Source organism: Giraffa tippelskirchi, chromosome X (assembly GCF_054371585.1).
Source record: "Giraffa tippelskirchi isolate mGirTip1 chromosome X, T2T-mGirTip1v1.2.pri, whole genome shotgun sequence".
NCBI lineage: Eukaryota > Metazoa > Chordata > Mammalia > Artiodactyla > Giraffidae > Giraffa > Giraffa tippelskirchi.
This window is the reverse complement of record NC_137289.1, coordinates 96,833,673-96,858,766: the sequence shown is the minus strand read 5'-3', so window position 1 is coordinate 96,858,766 and position 25,094 is coordinate 96,833,673. Positions and strand designations below refer to the sequence as shown.

Genomic DNA, 25,094 nt, shown 5'->3' with positions numbered 1-25,094 from the left:
AGAATCTGCATTTTCACAAGGTCCACACACGAAAGTCTGAGAATCACTGACCTAGAGCACAGTTTTGGGAGTCAGAGAGGTTTTGGATTCTTTTGAGGGAGGCGGGGGAAAAATGACTTTAAATGCAAATGTAAAATAATGGTGTGATGAGTCCAAATTTCAGAAATTTGAAAAGAAGTAAATCACATAATTGAGGAAATGTGATAGTTATATATTCAATAAATACATTGTTACTTCTGTAACCCAGCTAGATGATGATATCAACAGTTATTAATTTTCATTGAGTTTACCTTGTTTCAGGTACTATTCTCAATACCTTCCAAATAAGATCATTTAACCTTCAGAGTAATTTTATGCATCACAACCAACCTATGAGATGGGTACTGTTATCATCCCCATTTAACAGATGAGGAAACTGAAGTACAGGGTGGTTTAATTGATTTGCTTGAGTTCACATAGCGGGTAAGTATTGGAGCCATATTTTCACACCAGCACAACTGACTCTAGAGGCCACAGGCTTAAATTCCATGTCAACTGACAAATTTTTCCCTATCCCAGACCTGGGAAATTTGATGTTCTCTCCAAGATATCTATATTCTCAATGTCACTCGATCACTTTTGGCCTGAAGAACCCATTGTTACTGAACTGTTCTGTATCTCACTTGCATCTTACCTCCTGTGGCTGATCTTTTCTCCTTTCTCTGAAGTAACCCCTACATAAGACTCAGTCTCTTTTCCTTAATTTCCTCCAAAATCAGTTACAAAAGCCATCTATTTATGTAGCAGACTTTACTGAAAGCTTGGTACCTTACTTTTGGCATTTATTATCAAATCATTGTTAACCTTAGGTTTTTCTTATCACACTGTGTCCGTTTGCATTCACTTGCTCCCAGACCACAAATATTTATGGTTTTTGTACTATTGCTGTGCTTTAGTAAAAGAGGACTTGAGTCTGTGACTTAACAGGAGTCACAGATTCTGGTTCACTCCTTTTACAGGCTTCCCTGATGGCTCAGAGGGTAGAGTTTGCCTGCAATGTGGGAGACCTGGGCTCGATCCCTGGGTTGGGAAGATCCCCTGGAGAAAGAAATTTCAACCCACTCCAGTATTCTTGCCTGGAGAATCCCCATGGACAGAGCAGCCTGGTGGGCTATAGTCCATGGCGTCGCCAAGAGACATGACTGAGAGACTTCACATTCACGTTCACCTGTTCCCAGAGCTGCCATTTCCTCTCATCTTCCCCAGCAAGATTGCACGTGAAACATAGTTTCTGAACAGTCATATGACCTCTGGCAAGTCTATAGGAAGCAAACATCCTTTGGGCTTGGATCCAGGGCCTGAAATAGGCTGAAGTTGGCTCAGAATCGACTGAGGAACAGGAAGTCAAAAGCCCAGGAGAGAAATCACTGTAGAGGAAAAAGACATCTGTGGAAAGTAATCTACTCTGCTGCTGCTGCTGCTGCTGCTAAGTCACTTCAGTCGTGTCCGACTCTGTGCGACCCCATAGATGGCAGCCCACCAGGCTCCCCCATCCCTGGGATTCTCCAGGCAAGAACACTGGAGTGGATTGCGGTTTCCTTCTCCAATGCATGAAAGTGAAAAGTGAAAGGGAAGTCGCTCAGTTGTGTCCACTCTTAGCGACCCCATGGACTGCAGCCTACCAGGCTCCTCCGTCCATGGGATTTTCCAGGCAAGAGTACTGGAGTGAATCTACTCTAATAAATACTAAATGGAAGAGAAAAAATAATATAAGACACTATGAATTTTCATCACTCTCATTCTGTATGTGTGTATATAAACTGTCATATATAGAAAAATAATTTTAAAAATTCAAAATCTTAACAGTGGTATCTCTGAGAGAAGGAATTATAGATAATTTTATTTTCTTTACTATAATTTACAATATTTAAAAAATTTACAGTGATCCTATAATCAGAGAAAAATAAACATTTCAATTTTTTAAAAAGCAGATTGCTTTCCACATGCCCCAGTGTCATTGGTTGAGCAGGTGGGAGCTGAGGGGGGTGGATTCTGATTGCTAGATTCTGAGAAGGTGTACTAGTGAGTTCAGGCAGCCACGATGAAATACCATAGAATGAGTGGCTTAAACAACAGAAATTTATTTTCTCATTGTTCTAGAGGCTGGAAATATAAGATCTGGGTGCCAACATGGTCAATTTCTGATGAAAGCTCCCTTTCTGGCTTTTAGACCTTTTCATCGTGTCTTAACTTGAATGGCCTTTCCTCAGCAGAGGGAGAGAGAGAGGGTGAGCTCTCTGGTGTCTCTCCTTAAAGGGACACTAATCCTACTGGGTCAGGACCCCACCCTTACAATCTCATTTAACCTTAATTATTTCCTTACTCCAATTACAGCTACACTTGGAGGGCATTCAGGGCTTCAACATATGAATTTCAGGGGGACACAAATATTCAGTCCAAAACAGATGGAAAGGGAAGGAATCTGCATAACTACTAAAAGCCAGGAAGTTTAACACATAATCTTATGAAATTCTCACAACCACCTTGGAAGATAGATGTTGTTGATACCATGCAGGGCCCTGTGGGGCTCCTGAGCACAAGACTTTCTGTGTTCCCCATTTCTTTGATTATAGGAAACAGCCTTCATCCAGCCTCCATGACCTTCCCTGAGTTCCAACAGGCAGATTCAGGCAGTTGCTAATTAGGGAAGGGAGAGGATGAGAGACCAGGGAGAAACAATCAAGAGCAGCCTTGGGTCAAGGTCCTGTTATCCCATCAATGGATACACACAGCAATATCTTTGAGCTGTTTTGCAGATACTGAAACCTCCTTCAGGTGGGAGAAGTTAATAATTAAGGATGGTATGCTGCCCACAAGCACGTAGACCCCAGACTAGTTGGACCTGAAGGTTAATGATGCTGGCTTCTACTTACCTCACCACCAACCCATCAGAAGAAAGTTCACGAGTTGATCATGCCCTCTTTGAACAATTACTATAAAACTTCTCATTATCTTCCCCAAGTGGGAACACACAGTTTGAAGGGGCATTAGTCCACTGTGTCCCCCTCTGCCTGGCAAAGCAATAAAGTTATCCTTTTCTACTTCACCCAAAACTCTGTCTCTGAGGTTTGATTCGGCACTGGTGAACAGAGAAGCTGAGCTTTCAGCATCATTATTTTTTCCTACTGTATGTGTAATAATAGCAATAGTAAAATTTTTTAAGCACTTACTGTGCGGCAGGCACAGGGCTATGGGGGAATCCATATTAAGTAGTGGAAAAAAGCTTACTGAAATTGTTTCCTGAAGTTACATGAAAGTAGAACAGGAGGGACTTCCCTGGCAGTCCAGTAGTTAATACTCTGTGCTCCTACTGAAGGGGGTGAAAGTTTCAACCCTGATTGGGGAACTAAGATCCCACATACTGTGGTGCACAGCCAAAAAATTTTTTAAAAGAAAGTAGAACACAAAAGTGATGAATTTGCATATTTATTTAATAAGACTTCCAAGCAAAGTGTTGAAGATGTGGTCTGGTATTTTCTTGCTACTCATAGTAAAATTTGAGAGGGGAGAAATAATTAAGATAACTGTTAAACCTAGAAGAAACCAGTATTTGATTGATTCTCAGCCTTTCCAGATGGCAGAAAATGCTAAAATGAAAAAAATGGCAGATTTCCCTAGTGGTTCAGTGGTTAGGATTCAGGGCTTTCACTGCTGTTGCTGAGTTCAGTCCCTGGTGGAGGAAGATTCATAAGCCACACTGAGTCATAAAAAAGAAAGGAAGAGAAGAAGGGAGGGAGGGATGAAAGAAAGAAAGGGCCTCCAAGCACTGTTAAGGAAGCAATGCATTGAGGAAAGGCTGAGAGAGTGGCTGTATAACCTTTGTTAAAACCTCAGAAAGATCAAAGGATCAGAGTGGTATTCACTCACACAGTGGACCCTTACAAGAGATTAAGAGTATGCCTTCTGGAACCTCTCAAACATTAGGGCCTTGAGAGCTGTGTACCTAGCCATCTCAGGAGCCCAAGGTAGAGAAGAGCTTATCTTGAGCAGATTTATGTGTATGTATTTTTTATAATGGAGTGAAACTCAATGAAATCCACTGAAGACTCCTAAAGTTTTTGAGAAAGTTATTTCAGCAGAAACACTGTTATCTTAGACTGAGACAGAGAGTACAAAATCAAAGAAATTTTGGACCCCCAAAATTCTGTTGGCAGGGAGCAGGTTGATAAAACTACTTAGCTGCAAATGTATGCTACCTTTCATGAAAAAGGAAAGATAATTTCTTTTTCATGAAAAGCTAGAGGTCAGAACCAAGTGATCAGAGAGGCCTTTGGAACTAATGAAGGAATATTTAACCCAACTGGATTTCAAAATCGCCATGGACTCTTTGATGTCTCCCAAGATCCCCAGCACCCTTTTTGGAAGTCTAGAATGGAAATGTCTAGAGTAGCTATCCTATGCCTCCCCACGATTTTATGTTGGTTGTATAAGTGGTGGATCATTTGTCTCTTTAGTTTTATATAGATCATCATATTAAGAAGAATTATGTCTAGAGGACCACATCCATACCTGGACCTGATTTAAATGATGAGATTCTGGACTTTAAGCAGATACTATAATGGGATGAGACTTTGGGGAATGTTGGGAGGGAGTGAAAGTTTTTGAGTGTAGGAGGGATGTGAATCATTGGAAGTCAAAAGTGGATTATGGCAGAAAGGCTCTAACATGGCCCTCAGGAATCCATCATCACTATCCCTTTGCATGTAGGTAGGACCTGTGACTTTCTTCTAACCAACAGAATATGGCAACAGTAGCAGGATAGCACTACTGTGATTATGTTGCATCACCTTTCAAGGAGCCTCCTGCTAGGAGACTCCCTTCCTTGCTGGCTTTGATGAAGCAAGTGGTCACGTTGGGGAGGCCCACAATGACAAGGGTAATGGTTATTTTTAAGTGTCAACTTGGCTGGACCATGGTACCCAGATATTTGGTCAAACATTATTCTGGATGTTTCTGGTGTGTTTGTATGAAATTGAGAAATGGAATATTCCCTGCCATATCAGTAAACAAGGATGTCACAGTCATCAGTGATTGCAGCCACCATGAACGGTGAGCTGGTATGCCTAAGGACACTCAAGAAGGAAAAGAATACCTGCCATTTAGCAGCCATCAGACTGCAGTCACTCCCCAAAACACAGGATACTGGCCCCAGATAGGAGGCCATATCAAAGAAATGATTTCAGTGAGCCCAGGCTCTTTCATCTCCCCATACATAGAAAAGTGCTAAATTCCTTAATTTGAGATATCTGGTTTTCCTTTAATTCACAATAATCTTTTGATGTTCTGACTACCTGCCCTTTGTTGCAAAACTTCTGTATAACCTAGTTCTCTCCTTTGCCTCCACAGAGTAGTTCTGTAAGGGTTGAGTTGCTGCTTCCTGGGCTTAAGTCCTACAAATTTCTGATAAATAAAACATAACTTGGGGAACTCAAACCAGGGCTCTCTGACAACCTACATGGGTGGGATGGGGTGGGAGGTGGGAGGGAAGTTCAAGAGGGAGGGGACATATGTATACCTATGGCTGATTCATGTTGATGTATGGCAGAAACCAATATAACATTGTAAAGCAATTATCCTTCAATTAAAAATTAGTAAATTAAAAAAAATACAACTCTCAACTTTTAGGTTGTGTGTATTTTTCCAGTCAACAAGATCAACATTTAAACTGATGCCTTTGAGTAAGGCAGATTGGCCTCCATACTATGGGTGGGCTTCATCCAATCAGCTGACGGCCTGAATAGATCTAATATCTGACCTCACCAGAGCAAGAGGGAATTCTGCAACATTGGCTCTTTCCTGGGTCTTCAGTCTGCTGGCCCACCCTGCAGACTTTGAATTTGCCACCCCCATCATCACATGAGCCAGTTCCTCATAATCTCTCTCTCCTCTCTCTCTCTCTCTCTCCATATCTGTACACACACACACACTATTGGTTCTGTTTCTGTGGTGAGCCCTAACTAATATAGCAAAGAAACTTAAGGGTGATCTCTTGCTGACAGTAGGCGAGGAACTGAGACCTTCAGTGTGGCAGCCCACAAGAAATTGAATGCTACCAACAATCACATAAGCTTGGAAGTGGTTTCTTCCCCAGTTGAGCCTCAGATGAGACCCCAATCCTGGCCAATGCCTTGATTGCAGCCTTGAAAACAACCCAGCTAAACTTTGCCAAGACTCTTGATCCACAGAAACTGTGAGATAATAAATGTGTATTGTTTTAAGCAGCTAAGTTTGTGGTAATAGCACAAAATTTACATAGCAATAGACAACTAATACAAGAAGGTATGGAAACTTGCATAAAAAAGCAAAATGGTTGTCTGAGGAGGCCTTACAGATAGCTGGGAAGAGAAGAGAAGTGAAAAGCAAAGGAGAAAAGGAAAGATATTCCCATCTGAATGCAGAGTTCCAAAGAATAGCAAGGAGAGATAAGAAAGCCTTCCTCAGCGATCAGTGCAAAGAAATAGAGGAAAACAACAGATTGGGAAAGACTAGAGATCTCTTCAAGAAAATTAGAGATACCAAAGGAACATTTCATGCAAAGATAGGCTCGATAAAGGACAGAAATGCTATGGACCTAACAGAAGCAGAAGATATTAAGAAGAGGTGGCAAGAATACACAGAAGAACTGTGCAAAAAAGATCTTCATGACCCAGATAATCACGATGGTGTGATCACTCACCTAGAGCCAGACATCCTGAAATGTGAAGTCAAGTGGGCCTTAGAAAGCATCACTACGAACAAAGCTAGTGGAGGTGATGGAATTCCAGTTGAGCTATTTCAAATCCTCAAAGGTGATGCTGTGAAAGTGCTGCACTCGATATGCCAGCAAATTTGGAAAACTCAGCAGTGGCCACAGGACTGGAAAAGGTCAGTTTTCGTTCTAATCCCAAAGAAAGGCAATGCCAAAGAATGCTCAAACTACCGCACAATTGCACTCATCTCACACGCTAGTAAAGTAATGCTCAAAATTCTCCAAGCCAGGCTTCAGCAATACGTGAACCGTGAACTTCCAGATGTTCAAGCTGGTTTGAGAAAAGGCAGAGGAACCAGGGATCAAATTGCCAATATCCGCTGGATCATTGAAAAGCAAGAGAGTTCCAGAAAAACATCTATTTCTGCTTTATTGACTATGCCAAAGCCTTTGACTGTGTGGATCACAATAAACTGTGGAAAATTCTGAAAGAGATGGGAATACCAGACCATCTGACCTGCCTCTTGAGAAACCTGTATGCAGGTCAGGAAGCAACAGTTAGAACTGGACATGGAACAACAGACTGGTTCCAAATAGGAAAAGGAGTCCGTCAAGGCTGTATATTGTCACCCTGCTTATTTAACTTGTATGCAGAGTACATCATGAGAAACGCTGGGCTGGAAGAAACACAAGCTGGAATCAAGATTGCCGGGAGAAATATCAATAACCTCAGATATGTGGATGACACCACCCTTATGGCAGAAAGTGAAGAAGAACTAAAGAGCCTCTTGATGAATGTGAAAGAGGAGAGTGAAAAAGTTGGCTTAGAGCTCAACGTTCAGAAAACTAAGATCATGGCATCTGGTCCCATCACTTCATGGGAAATAGATGCAGAAACAGTGGAAACAGTGTCAGACTATATTTTTTTTGGCTCCAAAATCACTGCAGATGGTGATTGCAGCCATGAAATTAAAAGACACTTACTCCTTGGAAGGAAGGTTATGGCCAACCTAGATAGCATATTTAAAAGCAGAGACATTACTTTGCCAATAAAAGTCCGTCTAGTCAAGGCTATGGTTTTTCCAGTGGTCATGTATGGATGTGAGAGTTGGACGGTGAAGAAAGCTGAGCACTGCAGAATTGATGCTTTTGAACTGTGGTGTTGGAGAAGACTTTTGAGAGTCCCTTGGACTGCAAGGAGATCCAATCAATCCATCCTAAAAGAAATCAATCCTGGATGTTCATTGGAAGGACTGATGTTGAAGCTGAAACTCCAATACTTTGGCCACCTCATGCGAAGAGTTGACTCATTGGAAAAGACCCTAATGCTGGGTAGTATTGGGGGCAGGAGGAGAAGGGGATGACAGAGGATGAGATGGTTGGATGGCATCACCGACTCGATGGACATGGGTTTGGGCAGACTCTGGGAGTTGGTGATGGACAGAGAGGCCTGGTGTGCTACAATTCATGGGGTCGCAAGGAGTCGGACACAACTGAGTGACTGAACTGAACTGAACTGATGGAAACTTGGGGATTCCTATCTATATAATGACCCTTATTTCTTTCTTTCAAGAACTCTCCTCGCTTTCAGTAAGTGAGCCCTGCATAATGCTTCCTTAACAAAAGTAGCCTATGGAAATATTGAAGCATCAAAGTATTATAGAAAGTGGTTTGGGAGTCATACAGTGGACTTGAGTTCTACCTCCATCACTTCCTATCTGTATAACCTAGGACAAGTCACTTCACCCTCTCATCAGCATAAGCATCTCTTTCCTCATCTGACAGAAAAGTGTTTAATAACAGTATCTGTTTCTCAAGGTTGTTGTGGGGATTCAACAACAACAACAAAAAAAACAGATGTAAAGCATGGACTCTATTGCTTGAAACAAAGCAAGCATTCAGTATATGGAACTTTTTAAAATGCTAATTTGTGGAGGGTCTCTAATCCTAAGCCTCAAGGATGAATACTGTTGCCTATGCCTGCCCCAGATCCAGGGCTACTTGTTCATCTGGGCTAAGAGCTGGTAGTGGCATGACCTTACCATTCTCTCTAAATAGAGAAAGCCTGAAGGTGCCAGGCCCAATAAATATTTGCTGAAAGAGTACATGAAAAAAAAATAAGACAAAGTTCTCCTAGACTGTAAGCCCTATGAAGACAAGGACCCTCTCTGTGTTGCTGACTGCTGTACACCCAGCACTCAGTACAGTGCTTGATACAGAATAGAAGTTCAATAAATAACCTGCTGAATGAATGGATGAACAAATGAATGAATGACTACCTCACATATGGGGCATGAAGCGAAGTGAGCTGGGTGTTTATTTTCAACATGTGTCTCCTCCACCTGAATGGCTCCCCAGAGATCCCTGATAGAAGTACTGGGACCATCCAGGGACTCCCTTTAGACCAAATTATTTCTACTGCTGTCTTGTGGAATGGTTAATTTCCCCCAAAAGGGGGCAAATAACTATGAAAAGGGCTCTGGTTATTTAACTAGAGTGAAATAGAATGCCATTTTTTGTAGCATTTACTAGATACCAGGCACTGCTTAGTTTTTACATACATTATCTATCTCATTTATTTCTTACCACAACTCTCTAGAAAATAGTAATACTATCCCTCTTTGGCAGAAGAGGTTACCAAGATACAGAGAGTTTAGGAGCCTTGCCCAGGATCACACAGCTAATAAGTGACAGAGCTAGGATATGAACTTAGGCTTGTCATACTCCAAAGCCCACGCTTTTTCTACTATAGCAGTCTTGGTATCTGGCAGTAGCCACAGACTTTTAGAAAGACAGCAGGCTGGGACTCTATCTTATTTGCCATTGTGTCCCAAGTTCTATCACAGTGGCTGTCAAGTATTAGAGATTCAATAGATGTTTAATAAACAAATCTATCAGTAAAGAACTCTTCACATCCATTCAATAATTTATTCAGCAAATATTTATCGAGCGCTTATAGTTGCCAGAAACGTCTAGGTAGAAGCTGGGGATACAGTGGTGGACAAAATCCCTATGGAACTTACATTCTAATTGGGGAAATTATACTTATAAACACATAAATAAGAGAACCTCAGGTGACAATGACTACTCTGAAGAAAAAAAGAACATGAAGCAATTAAGAATGACTGGGAGGTCAGGGAAGACTTCTAGAAGAGAGGACATTTAAACTGAATTATTAAGAAGGTGTTAATTATGTAAGGGCTTCTTCCCTTGTGGCTCAGCTGGTAAAGAATCTGTGCACTGTGGGAGATCTGTGTTTGATCCCTGGGTTGGGAAGATTCCCTGGAGAAGGGAAAGGCTACCCACTCCAGTATTCTGGCCTAGAGAACTCCATGGACTATATAGTCGATGGGGTTGCAAAGAGTCAGACACGACTGAGCTACTTTCACTTTCACTTTCAATTATGTAAGTCTGAGAGAGGTATATTTGAGGAAAATGAAACAGCTAGTGCAAAGATCCTGAGGCAGGAATAAACTGGATGTGTGAGGAACTGGGGGGAAAAAAAGAAGATATTGTGTTGGTAGCAAGTGAGAGAGAGGCTGAACACTAAGAGATGAGGTGTATTAGGTTGTTGGGACTGCCATAACAAAGTACCATGAACCAGATAGTTTAAACAACAGGAGCATTTCTTGCCTCAGTTCTGGATGCTGCAAGTCCGAGATTAAGGTATTGGCAGGGTCACTTCCTTCTATGGCTATTAGGGAGACTGTTTGTGCCTCTCTCCTAGATACTTGTGGTTTGCTGGCAATCTTTGGTGTTCCTTGGCTTGTAAAAGCATCACCCCAAATCTTCACCTTTATCTTTACCATGTGTGTGCTTGTTTCCAAATTTATCCTTCTTATAAAGACACCAGTCTTATTGGATTAGGGCCTGCCCTACTCCAGTAGACCTCATCCTAATTTAATCATATCTGCAAGGACCCCGTTTCCAAATAAGGGCATGTTCTGAGGTACTGGGGACTAGGACTTGAGCACGTGAATTTTAAGTGGACACAATTCAACCCATAATGTGAGGTTAGCAAGACAGGCTAGATGAAGGTCATCGAAGGCCTTAGAGGCCAGGGTAAAGGGTTTGGATTTCCTCTGGATGTATGTAATGGGAAGTCACCGGACGGTTTCAAATCAGCCAACTGACATGATCTGATTTATATTTTAAAAGTATCATTCTGTCTGCTGTGTTAGAATATGAAAGAAAACAGCCCCATGCCTGCATGAGTCATACGGCTCCCTGCTAGGAATGGGAATTCTCATTATAACACTAACTTACTGGACCTGAGGCTTTAGTTTTCTTGATTTATTATTAGTTTGCAGGAAAAACAAATTCAGCATCCAATTAATGAGATGAACACATATTTATAGCCGCATATAAAATTACTGTTTTCTTTCCTGGATGTTTACTTTTACAAAAGTATAAAGTGACATATGTGCCTAGTAAAAACTTCAAATACTGCTAAGGGAAATCAGTTAGTAAATACAGGCCCCCAGAGACTGCTCCCCAACTCTAATTCATCTCCACTCCTCACTTTTCTACACATCCACATTTTAAAAGAAACCATCTTGGAGATACGGTAACTAGGATTGTTTTCTGATCATCTCCACATGCCTCTATATAGATTCTTACCCCCAGCAAATTTTTAACACTGGGCCAACTGTCCAACCAGGCAGGCTCCTATTACTCTCTTCCCATAAACTGGCCTAGAAACATTAGGACAAACAGGAGCACTTAGCCACAAGATTAGTAGTAGAAAGATCACTGGACTTGGCGTCAAAGACATTGAGTTCCAGCTTCTGTTACAACACTTCCTGCCTCTGAAATACTGACCAAATCACAAATGTTAATCTCATATTCTGCCAATCTCACAGGGTTGTTATAAAGTTCAAGGGTATTTGTGTAATAAAATATTTCTAGTATACTGCTGCTAGACAGCTCTCCTCTCCACCACCACCACCACCCCCCACACACAGCCATATCTGTTGATATTCACCCACATACAAGGGAGTTCTTGTTTTGTAACTAGAACTAGAAAAAGAAGTTATGCTAAAGGACAGGCAAGGAAGGAAAGGGTACAGTCGGCTTTCTCAAGCTGGGTGATATATGGTGTAGGGAATGGTTCTCTGATTCTGCAGGCTTCACTGTGGTCAAGTGGGGGCCGAAGCCAAAGGGAACAAAGTGGGTGCATCCCTCTTGACAACCGTAGCTGACAGATTGTTTTGAGTGTATCTGATTCTGGAGTCTCAGAGGCTGAAACAACTGGGAAACATTTCGGTGGGAGAGGAGGTGCTAAGATTCTAATACTCGGGTGGGTTGCTAAGCCCACAGATATTGGACTTGGAAAAAAAAAGGCTTTGTCACTAGAATAGACTCCTGGTTGACTCCAGTCTTAATTGACTGTGTTTTGGATTATCATCCAGGGAATGGGTCTGTTTTCTCCTTTCACTGAATCTCCATTGTCTGAAAGTGTTAGGCACTCAGTCATGTCCGACTCTTTGCAACTCCATGGACTGTAGCCCACCAGTCTCCTCTGTCCATGGGATTTCCCAGGCAAGAATACTGGAGTGGGTTAAGGAAATGGCAACCCACTCCAATATTCTTGCCTGGAATATTCTTGGAGAAGGAAAAGGCAACCCACTCTAGTATTCTTGCCTGGGAAATCCCATGGATTTCAGTCCATGGGGTCTCAAAGAGCTGGACACAACTGAAGTGACTTAGCATAGCCATTTCCTGAATTGACTATTCTCATATATTACCTCATTTAGCTCTCAGGACCGAATGAATAATAATGATGTTTGTATGAAAACAGAAAGTGTTAGTCGCTCCCTCCTCCAGGGGTTCTTCCCAACCCAGGGATCAAATCCCGGTCTCCTGCATTGCAGGCAGATTCTTTACCATGTGAGCCACCAGGGAAGCCAACTTCTAAACCCTAGTTTTCTTATGTAGTTCCATTCATTTCAACAGTCCAATGCGGCAGGTTTTATCATCATTACTCCTTTACAGATGAGATCACAGAAGTCAATCATGAGGTGAATAAGCAGCAGAGCCTGAAATAAACATGCTCTTCGTTACTTACAAAGGGTTGTATGAGATGGTGACTACCAGGTTGTGAATTACAGTATAAATTCTTAGAACTGCTTGTGTGTGAGTAAGCATGGTATCCCTGGAAGGTGGGATACATCTAGGGAAGAGATACATCTTCAGGCAGGAAACAGGAACTAAGAACGCAAGTTTTACACAGGCAGCTAACCTATCAACACTGTATTTTTGGAGGTCTTGCTCTGTGGTGTAGTTGGTACTTGGGATACAAGACTGAACGAGAAGTGGGACAATGAATTCCCCAGGTGGTACTAAGTTGGTGCCCACAACATTGAAATCTGATAAAGCTTCAGGGTCAGGTGAAACCTGAAATATCCCCATGCATGCTAAGTCACTCAGTTGTGTCCAACTATTTGCGACCCTATGGACTGTAGTCCGCCAGGCTCCTCTGTCCATGGGATTCTCCAGGCAAGAATACTGGAGTGGGTAGCCATTTCCTCCTCCAGAGGATCTTCCCCACAATATCCCCACATGGTTTTTCAAATACTAGTCTAAGACCTGGCACCAAACCTCCGAGAATCTATATTTTAATACTCATTTCAAATGATTTTGTTGCACAGTCAGGATCAGACAGGTGAGCTCATTGCACATCATGATGGCTTCATTTTCCCTAAACTTTTAGATTAAAAGTTCTACCTCCATCTCAGGTGTGCTAGGGAGGCACACTCAGACTAGAATATTAAAAAGGAGTTATCTCCACAGTGAGGTAACCAGAAAGATTGTCTCAACAGGAAGGAGAATCTTGTGGAACATACAGTCACCCTTTGACATCCACGAGCCCCATTGGAGACTCCTCCTCCAAGGCCTGAGTTTTGCTTGATGGAGAAAGGTAGCAATTGCTTTACAGGAAGCCTTAAGCCCAGGTCCCCTGGGTCCAAATTCTATGCTTTCTTCATTCTACCTGCAGCTTCCTGGATTAAGATCCTATGATGTCTGTTTAGAGACACTAGCAATGGCAAGTGTACAGACACAGAACTTGTTCAATCTGACAGCTCAAGGACGCCTAAAGGGATTCAAAAGCCAAAGCTGTCTTTCTCTTACCCTGAATGTGGCTCTCTGCTCAGAGTCCTATTATTATTTTTGAGAATAAGAATTGTTTTCACTTGTGGTGGTCTGAACCTCTCTACCCCACATCCCAGTAGCAGTTAAGGCAACAGAGCTTGTTACAAAGGAGGGAAGAGAGGAAAGACTGGAGCTGGAGATCCCTCAGGAAGAAGGTGATCACACTTCTTGCTTTTACCAGTATTGCAGACTGTATGTTTGTGTCAACCCCAAATTCATACGTTGAAATCTTAACTCCCAATGTTTTCGGAGGTAGGGCCTTTGGGAGGTGATGAAGTCAAGAAGATGGGAGCCTGAACATGAACGTAATTAGTGCCCTGATAAAAGGACCCCCGAGAATGCTCTAGCTCTCTTTCTGCCTTGTGAGCATACAATTCTGTAGTCTGTTACCTAGGTCTTACCAGAACCCTGCCATGTCGGTACCCTGATCTCAGACTTCCAGCCTCCAGAACTGTGAGAAATCAATTTATTTTATCTATAAGCCACTCAGTCTACGGTCATTTGTTGTAGCAGCCTGGGCTAACACACCTGGGATAGTCCCAGTATGTGCCTGTTGTCCCTGGGTAATTATTAATGCCACCATCCCACTTTCAAAAGGGTCTTAGTCACACAATAAGTTGCATAGCCATCCTAATGAGGGAGGAACCAGAATCCATCTTTCCTCATTGTTTTTAATCTGAGGCACTGCTTCAAAAAAGAAATGATAACTTTCACAAATCAGGGCAATAAGCCCCTTAAAGGCAGGGACTGCCATGTCATTGATTTGTTTTAATAATAAGAAAAGCATATTTTACTATATGTATTAAAAAGAGAGTATCTGATCAACTAAGAACTCTCTTGATTGAATTTTGTATTCCCAGCATCTAGCTGTAGATATGAATTAACGCTTCTTGCCCTGCCAACGTTCAGACAGTTCTGTTCTGACCAAACCAGAGCTATACCAGTATTTTAATGATTGCACTGACATCTGGTGGTCATTTCCAGGTTTTTTCTGGGCAGCTCCTGTACTAGATGATGGATTAACCTGTACCTCGTACTCCATTAAAGCCATTTTTATTTGAGCCCTACAGCAACTAAGACATGACACTCTAATTCACAGCAAGTTGTTGATAGCTGGTAATAGCTGGTTTTTTTCTAAGAAGGTATTTAGATTAGAGGCAGGGATGATGATACGTGTGGCAAGGGCCCAGTAAAATTGTGTGTGTGTGCATTCTAAGTCACTTCAGTCATGTTTGATTCTTTGTGACCCTATGGACTGTAGCCCACCATGCTCTTCTGTCCACGGGATTATCCAGGCAAGAATACTGGACAGGATTGCCATGCCCTCCTCCAGGAGATCTTCCCGACCCAGGGATTGAGCCTGCATCTCTTATGTCTCTTGCATTGGCAGGCAGGTTCTTTACCACTAGTGCCACCTGGGAAGAATAACATCAAAATCTGAAGTTTCTTTGTGAAATTTTAGGCTTATGAAGGAGTTATTCATACATAGAGGTGTCCTTCCTGAAATAATACCAAGCAGGCCAAAGGCATTCAAGTTCTTGGTAGCAATAAGATATCCAGTGTACACCTGTACACCAGTACGGATGTTATCAAATGTCAACAGGAGAAATTGTTAAATGAAAACTTGGACAACACAGTAAACTGTCTTCCTAGTGGTCTAAAAGAGAAAGGGAGGGAGAGGTAAGGAGGAATCAGATTCAGGAAAAATAGAGAAAGTAGGAAAACCATGCTTCAAAGGATAGCTTTCCTTTGTTTTCTGGGTTCCAGAGAGATGGGAATAGGAAATGTTTGCACATTCAACCACTTCCCCAAAAAGGCCCACTCCTCAGTCACATCAAAGGGTTTCCCAGAGAAGACATTTTAATCCCAACACACCATAAAGATTATACTACTAGCTCTACTATTCATTGGAGGAACATTTCCATCACCCATCCCACTCCTTGTAAGAATGGACTGTAGCCAAGAAGCCTGTCAAAGCCAATAACCTTACATCATTAAAAGCTCAAAAAGAGAAAAAATACAGCTCCCAGTTAATCCTCATTTCATCAGGAAAGGATCACCAGTGTACGAGACAGGAACATTTAACTAGCCATAATGAAGTATCAGGAATCATTCAGAAAACACCAGGTGCTCCTCATTTGTCTCCTCGGGGTAAAAAGCATTCAGTTCAGCCTCTCAGTTATGTCTGACTCTTTGCGACCCCATGGCTTCCCTATCCATCACCAACTCCCGGAGCTTGCTCAAAGTATTACTCAATCTGAAAATCTAACTATTTGATAAATCATTTTAACAAGTGAGCCAGCCAGTAGGAGTTTTCACGTACCTTTCACATTATCCTCCCCCAACCTCCACACTGCAATTTTATGATCAGAAATCAATAGCTACAAAATTGAGGGTCTTCAGAAACACACCAGACACCAAGTTGGATAAGGCTGTGCTTTATTACATGCATAATTACAAATCTGTGCTAAGTGAAAAATGTATAAAGCAATGGCGACCTGGGTTTAAGCCACACAGAGAAAGGGCTGGACAATCCCGTTAACCCTTCTGCCAAAGTCCATTCCATTGCCTGTAACATGATTGTTTCCGTTTCTTACAATTTGCATAGCACTTACTTGTCGAAGTACTTTCCTTTCATTGTCTCAGTTTATCCTCACAACAACCCTGTGAGGTAGGTAGGGCAATTAACACTATCCCCATTTTGCAGATGGGAACACTGAGGCACAGAGCGGTTAAGATCTCGAGGCTAGTTAGTAGAAGCATAGGGAGTAGAAACTAGGTCTCCTAACTCCCCAGCCCACATCTTTCCTTTAAGACTATGTTGCTATGCTTGAGCAGGGAGCAGAATGAAGTGTGCAGTAAGCCACAGCTTTGGTACAGGCTGTGCCTATGAACAGGGACCAACATCTCTAAAAGTTACAATAAAGCTAAGAAAGTGTGATTAAAGCATTGGCAGCACTCAGATAAATAATTGCTCTGAACAGCTCAGCACCAAGCTTCCTATGGAAACTCAGGCTCTATTAGCTTTGGTTGACTCTAGTGTCTGGACACCTAGCTACTGCTGATGTCTATACACATTAGCTTCATTTGAACTTTTACCAACTCTCAGGAACTAAAATTTTGAGTCAGGCAGGTTTTCTTTGGCTACTGCAGTTGAAGCCAGCCCTACAAATGAGCTCACTACAGAGATATTCATAGAGTGGCCCATGGGCTTGAACAAGCCCCTCTGATCATCCTGGGCTCACTGGCTCACCCAACAGCTGGTATTTTTCCCACAGCCAGAAATTACTGGACAGAGGGTAAGAAGAGGAGGCTGGCCTTGGTCAAATGAAGAAGAATCACCATCATTACATCAATGGCATCTTTAGGTGACATGACCAGGGTGCTGTTCATCAGGCTTAACTCCTTTCTGGCCTGTACCTGGTTAACAGCATAGCTTCAAAAGACAGTTTAAAAGAACAAAATATTAAACACATTATATATTTTTTTACCTAGAATGAAATCAATTCATAATCACTACATAGTCCCAAGGGACCAAATATATAATAAAAAAAGTAAATATTTATTAAAATCTGAGGAGTAAAAAGGCAGGACAAGGGGAAAGAGAGAGAATAAGGGATAAAGTAAAACAGAGGAGAAGGAGCACTGTTGAAGGACCATATAGTTGAGGTACATTCAGAAAGATAATGAAGCTAAACATCCCCACCCTGACAAAATCAACGTAGGCCACTCCCTCACCTTCATTCTGCCAAGAGGCATTTCACTCATCAAGTTCTAGATTGCCTCTGACTTTCAACAGATTTGGACTAGTAGTAAATGAGAATAACGTTTAGCAATGACTATTTCACATGTCTGCATCGAGATGCTAAAGCCCTGGACACTGCCAGCAGATATCACTGGCTTTAGCCCCTAAAGCAAAGCAAAGCCCTGTTGGCTCCATCAACTCAGAAGTCATTCTCTACTCTCAGAATGATCCTCTCCCTCCTCCAAGGTCCATATTCAAAACAATACACTTATAACACCTGATAAAATTTTGAATTTAGGGCATGGCAGGGCGGAGACAGAAACAGAGAGACAGGGCAGACAGGAGAGAGGAGGAGAGGCAGAGATCATTTATTTAAACCCTCTACCACACGCCTTTTCCCCTTAAAAGGCTGAACTTTAGGCAAGGCATCCATTCAATGAGTGTGCACACAGAGACTGAAGACCCTTTGGCAGGAACTTAAAGAGGTAGGAATTTATGACTGCGTGATTGAACTGGATGACCTGATAGGTTCCATCCAAGAAATGCAAACTCCACACACCACAGACTTTCCTTCTTTCTTGGGTGATTTGGCAAAATAAGATCACATGGTGGGAAACCAATTTTGCTCCATATGTCACTTCAAAACTTTGCCCAGATGCAGATGTTTAGAAATGAGACTGTGACCAGCAAACATTTGGGGAGTGACTTGAAGTTGCTAACACCTACTAGTCCAAGAAAGTCTCTCCTTGGGGCAAGCAATCAAAATTGAGGCAGAGCACAGTTGAGTGGTTGCCACAGGTCTACTACACCAATTTCAGTTCAAATTTACAAAGCTCCCTGAGCTCTGAGACACCATCACTTTTTTCTTTTTAATATAGAATAAGCGTATACCAAGGAGGCTAACAACATAGATTTTTAAAATATTTTGCTATCAAAATTCAAGATAATCTACCAAAAGCTTATCACTTAGGCAATGGCAGGAGACGCTGCCCTCCTCCATGAGCAGATGTCTGGTCTTGGGTCAGCCCTCTCCATAAAAGTAGACTACCTCCAACCAAACACTGCTTTGAGCCTCTATGTTGCTTGGAAAGCCTGTTCTTTCAGCAACTACTAACTATTCTCCCCTTGAGGCACATGAACAAGCAGTTTAATAAATGTTAGGGTGTTTGGCTTGGGGCATGGAATGGCCTTCCTCCCACCATCTTACAAGAACTCATATATTTTCTTACTAGGGTTTTTCCACTGCCATAACTTTCTACCTTCTCTCCAAAGGGAATCCAGGTAATCCCAGGAGTGGTTTAAAAAAAAAAATCAAGATTGTAGGACACTTAAGTTCAGACCACATATTTAGACATCTATTTTTTTAAGGACTCACCATTCCACCTCCTCCTTACTTTCTAAATTCCTAATTTTTCTCAGGGTTTTCAAGAGCTCAATACTCTATGTACCACCATGAAAGACACTCTCCTGCTTTCTCTGAACAGATGAGTGGCCTGCATTTGGTTCTGATCTGATGAAAGTAAACCAATTCCTCACAATACAATGTGGTCCATCACCAGTAAGTACTTTAGCAATATAAAACACACTGGCCATTTCAAATTTTCAATAACTGTCTTCACTATCATTTATTAAATATTCAACTTCAAAAACTGCACTCCTTGTGATTTATTAAAAAAACAAAACCAAAAGATACCATGGGGTATACTCACCACCTAACTAAACAAACCAAGGTCAGGACCCAACCAGGACAGGTGATTCAAATACTTAAAACATACAGTGGTGATTATTTTCCCTGATGGACTCTATTGCACATTGTTTTTAAAAAATGTATTTGCTCCTCCCCTGAATAAGTTCATAAATTCATAGTTAAGAATTACTTCACAGTCTTAGACCACACAAAGTCCCCATTAATTTACCATTCTTGTGGTCAAGCACAATTGAAGACTTGATAGAGAAATTGATGCTGTTCTCTGCTCTTTCTGTAAAGGGTTCAGATTCAGTCTCTGGTGTCAAAACAAGTGAACTCCTTTGCAGTTCCAGCAGCAAACAGATTGACTGCTCTGCCAGCTGGCAAATCCAAAGCATCATCAATGTCAGATTATCCACCAGAGGATATGGGCTCTGTGGATTATACCACCTCTAATCCACAGCTGGGCTGAGCCAGAAGGACACTGGAGCCAGAAGGACACTGGAGCCAGAAAAGAGAAGAGTGTCTGAACTAACAGAAATGATCTTAAAATTGGCCATTACTTTGCATGTTCAGTAAGTTCCCTGCTTCTGCCAATGGTATATCTAAACATGCCTCAGCTTTATTCCGGTTTCTTTAATTCTTTACATTGAAGATCTGAAGATACAAAATATAGCTGTTAGATTTTTAAAAATCTAGACTCTCAAAAAAAAATCTAGACACTCACTCCTTTCATGGCTGGATGCCTACAGATACTTTGCTTTGGAAAACCCTCTCTCAAAGTGCTTATTGGCATTCTTTTGTAAATCCTTCCCTTGTGTTGGGAAATTTTCTCTCTCAATACCAGAACAGACTGGTCTCCCAGTCTTTTGCTACTGAGGTATGCGACCATTTCTGGCTACTGACAGACCTCCCTATATCAGCTGTTGGTTTAATGATGTCTAACTGCTGAATTGGCAGTGGCAGAAAGAACGTTTTCCTTTGCCTCAAGATAAGAAACTCTGAATGTTAAGGTGCTGAGCTAGCAATCTAGCAGAGAGCACTACCAAAATTAGCCAAACTTTGAGCCAAACCATAGGACTGGACATATAATGGATATCATAAACTACAGGTACTTTTAGCACATAGTTACAAGGATTCCTGAGAAGCTGAGGTTAATGAATGAGATTTATTAGGAGTGAGGTATCAAAGGGATGTTTTTCTCTGGAGGGCCAATCAGTGCTTAGCATCTAGAAAGTATACCTTGGCACAGTGTTATCTGATTTCTTGAATTTATTCTCTGAAGTAGCACCTAAACACTGGCTCATCTGTTTCAAATCAAAAACAGAGCCTAGAAGAAACACAAAGGCAAACTTACATACCCTCCATATCACTGCTGTCCTAAGAAATGTGACCAAACCTTTCACTGTCATCAAATACCAGAAATATTAACATTTCCTGTTTTGCAAACTTTAGTTGGACGGCTGATAAGAAAAGACAGGTAGTGAACCAGAAGTACACACATAAGAACTTTGATTTCTGCCTCATAGATGTGGTGGTAGGGCAAATAGCCACATCTCTTTTGAGGAAATCAGTGGCAAAGAAGGGACAAATGACTTACTTGCCCTTTGTGAAGTTACTGAGTCAAGACTGTAATATAATAAAACCTAGGGAGGGTCTTTTCTTTTTCATTAAAATGCTAGAGCATTATATTTAAAGGAAAAGCTCTGGTGACTGCCTTGATACTTTAAAGCTAAAAATCAAAATAAGCCTTGTCTCCCTAGTTCTGGGCAATAAAAGAATTTCAGATTTTGGAAACTTAAGAACTAGGGGTAAAAAATCCTAGAATCAGAGATTGGCAACTTTTAAAATGAGGTACACTGAGGTGCTTGAACAGAGGAGACAGATGGTAGGAAAGGCTATGCTGAATGACTGCTGATTCTAGCCTGGAAGGATGGTGGGAAGCACTGGGAACAGACTTGGAAAATGGGAAAGGTTCAGCTCTCTCCCCTAGCATTTGAGTCTCACTGCTGTGGGCGTCAGCGTGGGAATGGAGGCATGGCAGTAGCCACTGGACTATAGAGCAAAGCAAATGGCTGTGTGTTGCCTCTCTGGTCCATGGGCTGTAAGATTCTGGAGGCTGGGTTTACAATTTAACTAGCCCCAGGAGTTATTTTTTGTAATAGGAATGATTAACTGGGCACAGTGCTCAACCCCAAAGAGAGGACTCAGGACTAAGGCATGGAAAAGGGAGAAGAATGGGGGGGAAACAACAGCATGTGGGTAAAAATGTAGAAAATGTAGTTGGAATGATGGTGGTGGCTCTGTAACTCCACCGGGTGTCCCTAGATGTTTTCTACTGCAGTAAAGGTGGTAGGAAACTGAGACAGGCACCTTTTCAATTGGATACAAGCACCTTAGGTGTCACCAGGCCTTGTCCACACCCCTGGGTCTCAGGATGGTTCTGCATTTTATTTAGAAGTCTAAGAAGCCTCAAGGGAGTCAGAGCTGCCTATCCTGTTCCAATGCCTTGAATATATCTGAAAGTACTCCCAAGCCTAAATTCACCATCATGGGGAAAACACTGGCCTGTTAAATGTATTTAACACTGGGAAGAGGCATGAGTGCCCAGTCATTTTAGTACTGGTGGTTGTTACGAAGGAATGCATGAAAACACGATACAGCTCGGAATCTTCCCTGGTTTACCAGTATGTAGTCTAGATTTGGTTCCCTTTACTGTTCTTGTATATTCCAGAAGCCGAAAGCACCATCACTCATGGAGGTGGCATCTGGGTAAGAGGATTAGTTGGGACCTCACAAAAATGTGAAAGACCTAGTCATTGACTTTGCTTAGAACTTTACTAATCATTTCAAGGAAGCTGGAGAAATCATTCCTTGTTACTAACAAATTCATGGCCAAGTCTTTGTCTACTAGCTAACAAAGACCACCTGGAAAAATTAGCCTATTTGCAGACAAGGAGAAAATTCTGTAACTTATCTTTGTGCTCGTCAAAAGAGTACCAGGAACAAGCAAGCTATAAAAGTTAATCTCTCTAAATTCACTTAGAGGAGATTAACCAAAGCAGCATTGTCTTATAATCAGACATTAAAATTAACATATACATAAACACACAAAACTAATAATGCTAAATACTGTAACAGGAACAAGATAATATTTGAACTGAATTCACAGTCTGGAAAATACCATTACTATTTTCCTTCTGGCTTTCCTTCCTGTGGCTGGAAAAGCAAAGCCCCTTAGTTTACACTTCATTTTCCACCAATGACAGTTAAGAGTCCAAAAAAGTGACTTTTTCATGAGCTTCCTGCAGGTTATAGGTCAGGACATTTGGAATTTTTCTTGCATAGTTTTCAGTGATTGCATATTGGCTAACAATTATGTCTTAAATTAAAAAAATCTTTAAATAAAAAGAAAGAAAAGAATTAAATCATAGCAATCTTGTTTACTCTTTCATGAAATCTTCCTAATGCAATATCACAGAAGCCTAATAGAATTTTCTCCTAAAGAGAAGATTAATTTCCAGAGATTACGTAGTGCAACTGGTTAATTTGCAGGAAAGAGACAACACACTGATATAACTTCACCACCCAAATGTAGGAAATGTGTTTTGGGTACCCAGTTAATAAAATATATCCATGGTCTGCAATGTCCTTCCTGTTTTATATCCAGTACAACCCTGTGATTCTAGTTGAAGAGAATGGAATCAGGATCTTGGTTCGCCATCTGTGCTATATGCTTTAGCACATCCTTTTTGGTAATGATCCCAAGCAATCGCCTAAAAGATAAAACAAGACAACAAACAAAAATCAATCTGTAGCTAAAATAACATTCACAAAGGTGACACTTTTCCTCCTCAGTCGTTTTCAACTTCATCTCTGAACACAGTTTGCACCTATAGAATGATAACAGGACTAGGTTGCATATACCAGGTAAAAGGACCAATGCATGGGTCACTTTAAGCATTACTTCCTCTAGGTGTTAAGTCCTGCTATTTCCTGTGTATATTACTCTCTATTTATACAAGTCTTACCTTTCATAACCCAGTTCAAATGTCCCTTTTCCAGAACACCTTTCCTGATCCTACAAGCCAGAACTAACTGTGCCCTCCTCCTAGGAACAGTATGTTCTGTGCACACCTCTTCTGTAGCATTTGTCCAGTTTGCTCTGTTATCAGCTTCCCTATAACACTGCATACTCCTTGAGGGCAGAGAGTGGTCTCTTTGATTTTTGTCTCTCCACAGAATCTAGTGGAATATGTTCTTACGTGAAGTTCAGATTTAGTTAAGATTGAATGAACCAGTTAGGGAAAGTCCCCTTACTGATTTCAATTCTGCAAGACATCTGTTACATTATTCAGAAATTTTAGAAGGTGAAATTCTTATATAATCACTAGATTAACATTACCATGTTCACACAAACACACACACAAAAACCCACCCTTCTCCTCAACCTGCTTTTTTTTTCCCAATAAAAATAACATGGCTTCCTTTACTTGGTAAGAAATATCTCAGAAAGAAAGAGCCTTAGCCATGGGAGTCAGAAGACTTGTGTTTAAAGCCTACCTCAACTAGACATCAACTCAGGCGTCCTTGTGCAAATCTTTAAACCTCACTGGAACTTGGTTTTCTCACCAGTAAATAATAATGACGAAGGTATTGTAAGGACGAAATAACATACATATACTACCTAGTACCATTTAAATTTCAGTGCTGCCTATTCATAAGTACACAGTTATTTCCTTTGCAGGGAAGGAACTGAGTTATCTATGATGTGCAACCAGCAGTTCACATCTCTCAAACCCACTATCTTCCCCAAATGTCTTCTCTATTATGACAATGAGAGAAACATATCCGTCTTCATCTCAGAGCTTCCAAAAGGTCTATAAGTGCTACTAACGTTCATGTGAGTTGGGCTCTTCTTTCTTTAATCTCTCTACATTCTCTTTCCTCCCCTAACCCAATCTGATTTCACCAAAGAGCTCTCACCCATTGTGTGTAACCAGGCACTGCCGCAGTCCCAGCTTGCGGAAGATATCCACCACAATCTCCATGGGCGTAAGGTCAGTCACAGTGAAGGGGCTGAGATCCAGGATGTTCCGAAGCTTGAGGGTAGGTGGGGTGTATGGTGGCATTGGAGGAGAATGCTCAGTGAAATAAATGACGGAAGTGCTCACAACTCCATCCTGTTTTTTTCGAGCATTTTCTATTTGAAAAAAGTAGCGGGGGAAAGGTTGAAAAAGGAAGGACTAATTCTATCCTTTTGGCCCCTAACCGGTCCCCTATCCCCTCTGTCTTCCCCATTTCATGCATGCATGCTTATTTATTGTATAGTGGATATACAATGTTGTGTTATTTTGAGGTGTACAGCAAAATGATTCTGTTCTATGGGCTTCCCTGGTGGCTCAAATGGTGAAGAATCCACCCGCAATGTGGGAAACCTGGGTTCAATGCCTGAGTTGGGAAGCTCCCCTGGAGAAGGGAATGACTACCCACTACAGCATTCTGGCCTGGAGAATTCCATGGACAGAGGAGGCAGGCTACAGTCCATATGGTCACAAAGAGTCGGACATGACTGAGCAACTTTCACATACACACACACAAACATATATATACGTTGTTTGTCAGATTCTTTTCCATTACAGGTTATTATAAGATACTGACTATAGTTCTCTGTGCGATACAGCAGGTCCTTGTTGGTCATCTATTTTATATATATAGTGTGTGTCTGTTAATCCCAATCTCCTAATTTATCCCTCCCCTCCCTTCAAGCATATTTATTTATT

At 41.5% G+C, this 25,094-nt stretch overlaps 1 protein-coding gene across 4 annotated transcripts in view; it reads right to left on the bottom strand.

Moving 5' to 3' along the window:
• Positions 1-16,301: 16,301 nt before the first annotated feature.
• CLCN5 (Cl-/H+ antiporter 5) overlaps positions 16,302-25,094 on the bottom strand; it is a 193,382-nt gene continuing 184,589 nt past the window's right edge. For 3 of the 4 annotated variants that reach the window (XM_081567376.1, XM_081567377.1, XM_081567378.1), the window contains 2 exons: positions 24,298-24,514; positions 16,302-23,087 (listed from right to left, as the gene is read on the bottom strand). In XM_081567376.1, coding sequence (XP_081423502.1) covers positions 22,997-23,087; positions 24,298-24,514 — 308 coding nt within the window. In that variant the 3' untranslated portion in view covers positions 16,302-22,996. The remainder of the gene's footprint in view (positions 23,088-24,297; positions 24,515-25,094) is intronic. The other variant, XR_014076122.1, reaches the window with a different exon arrangement.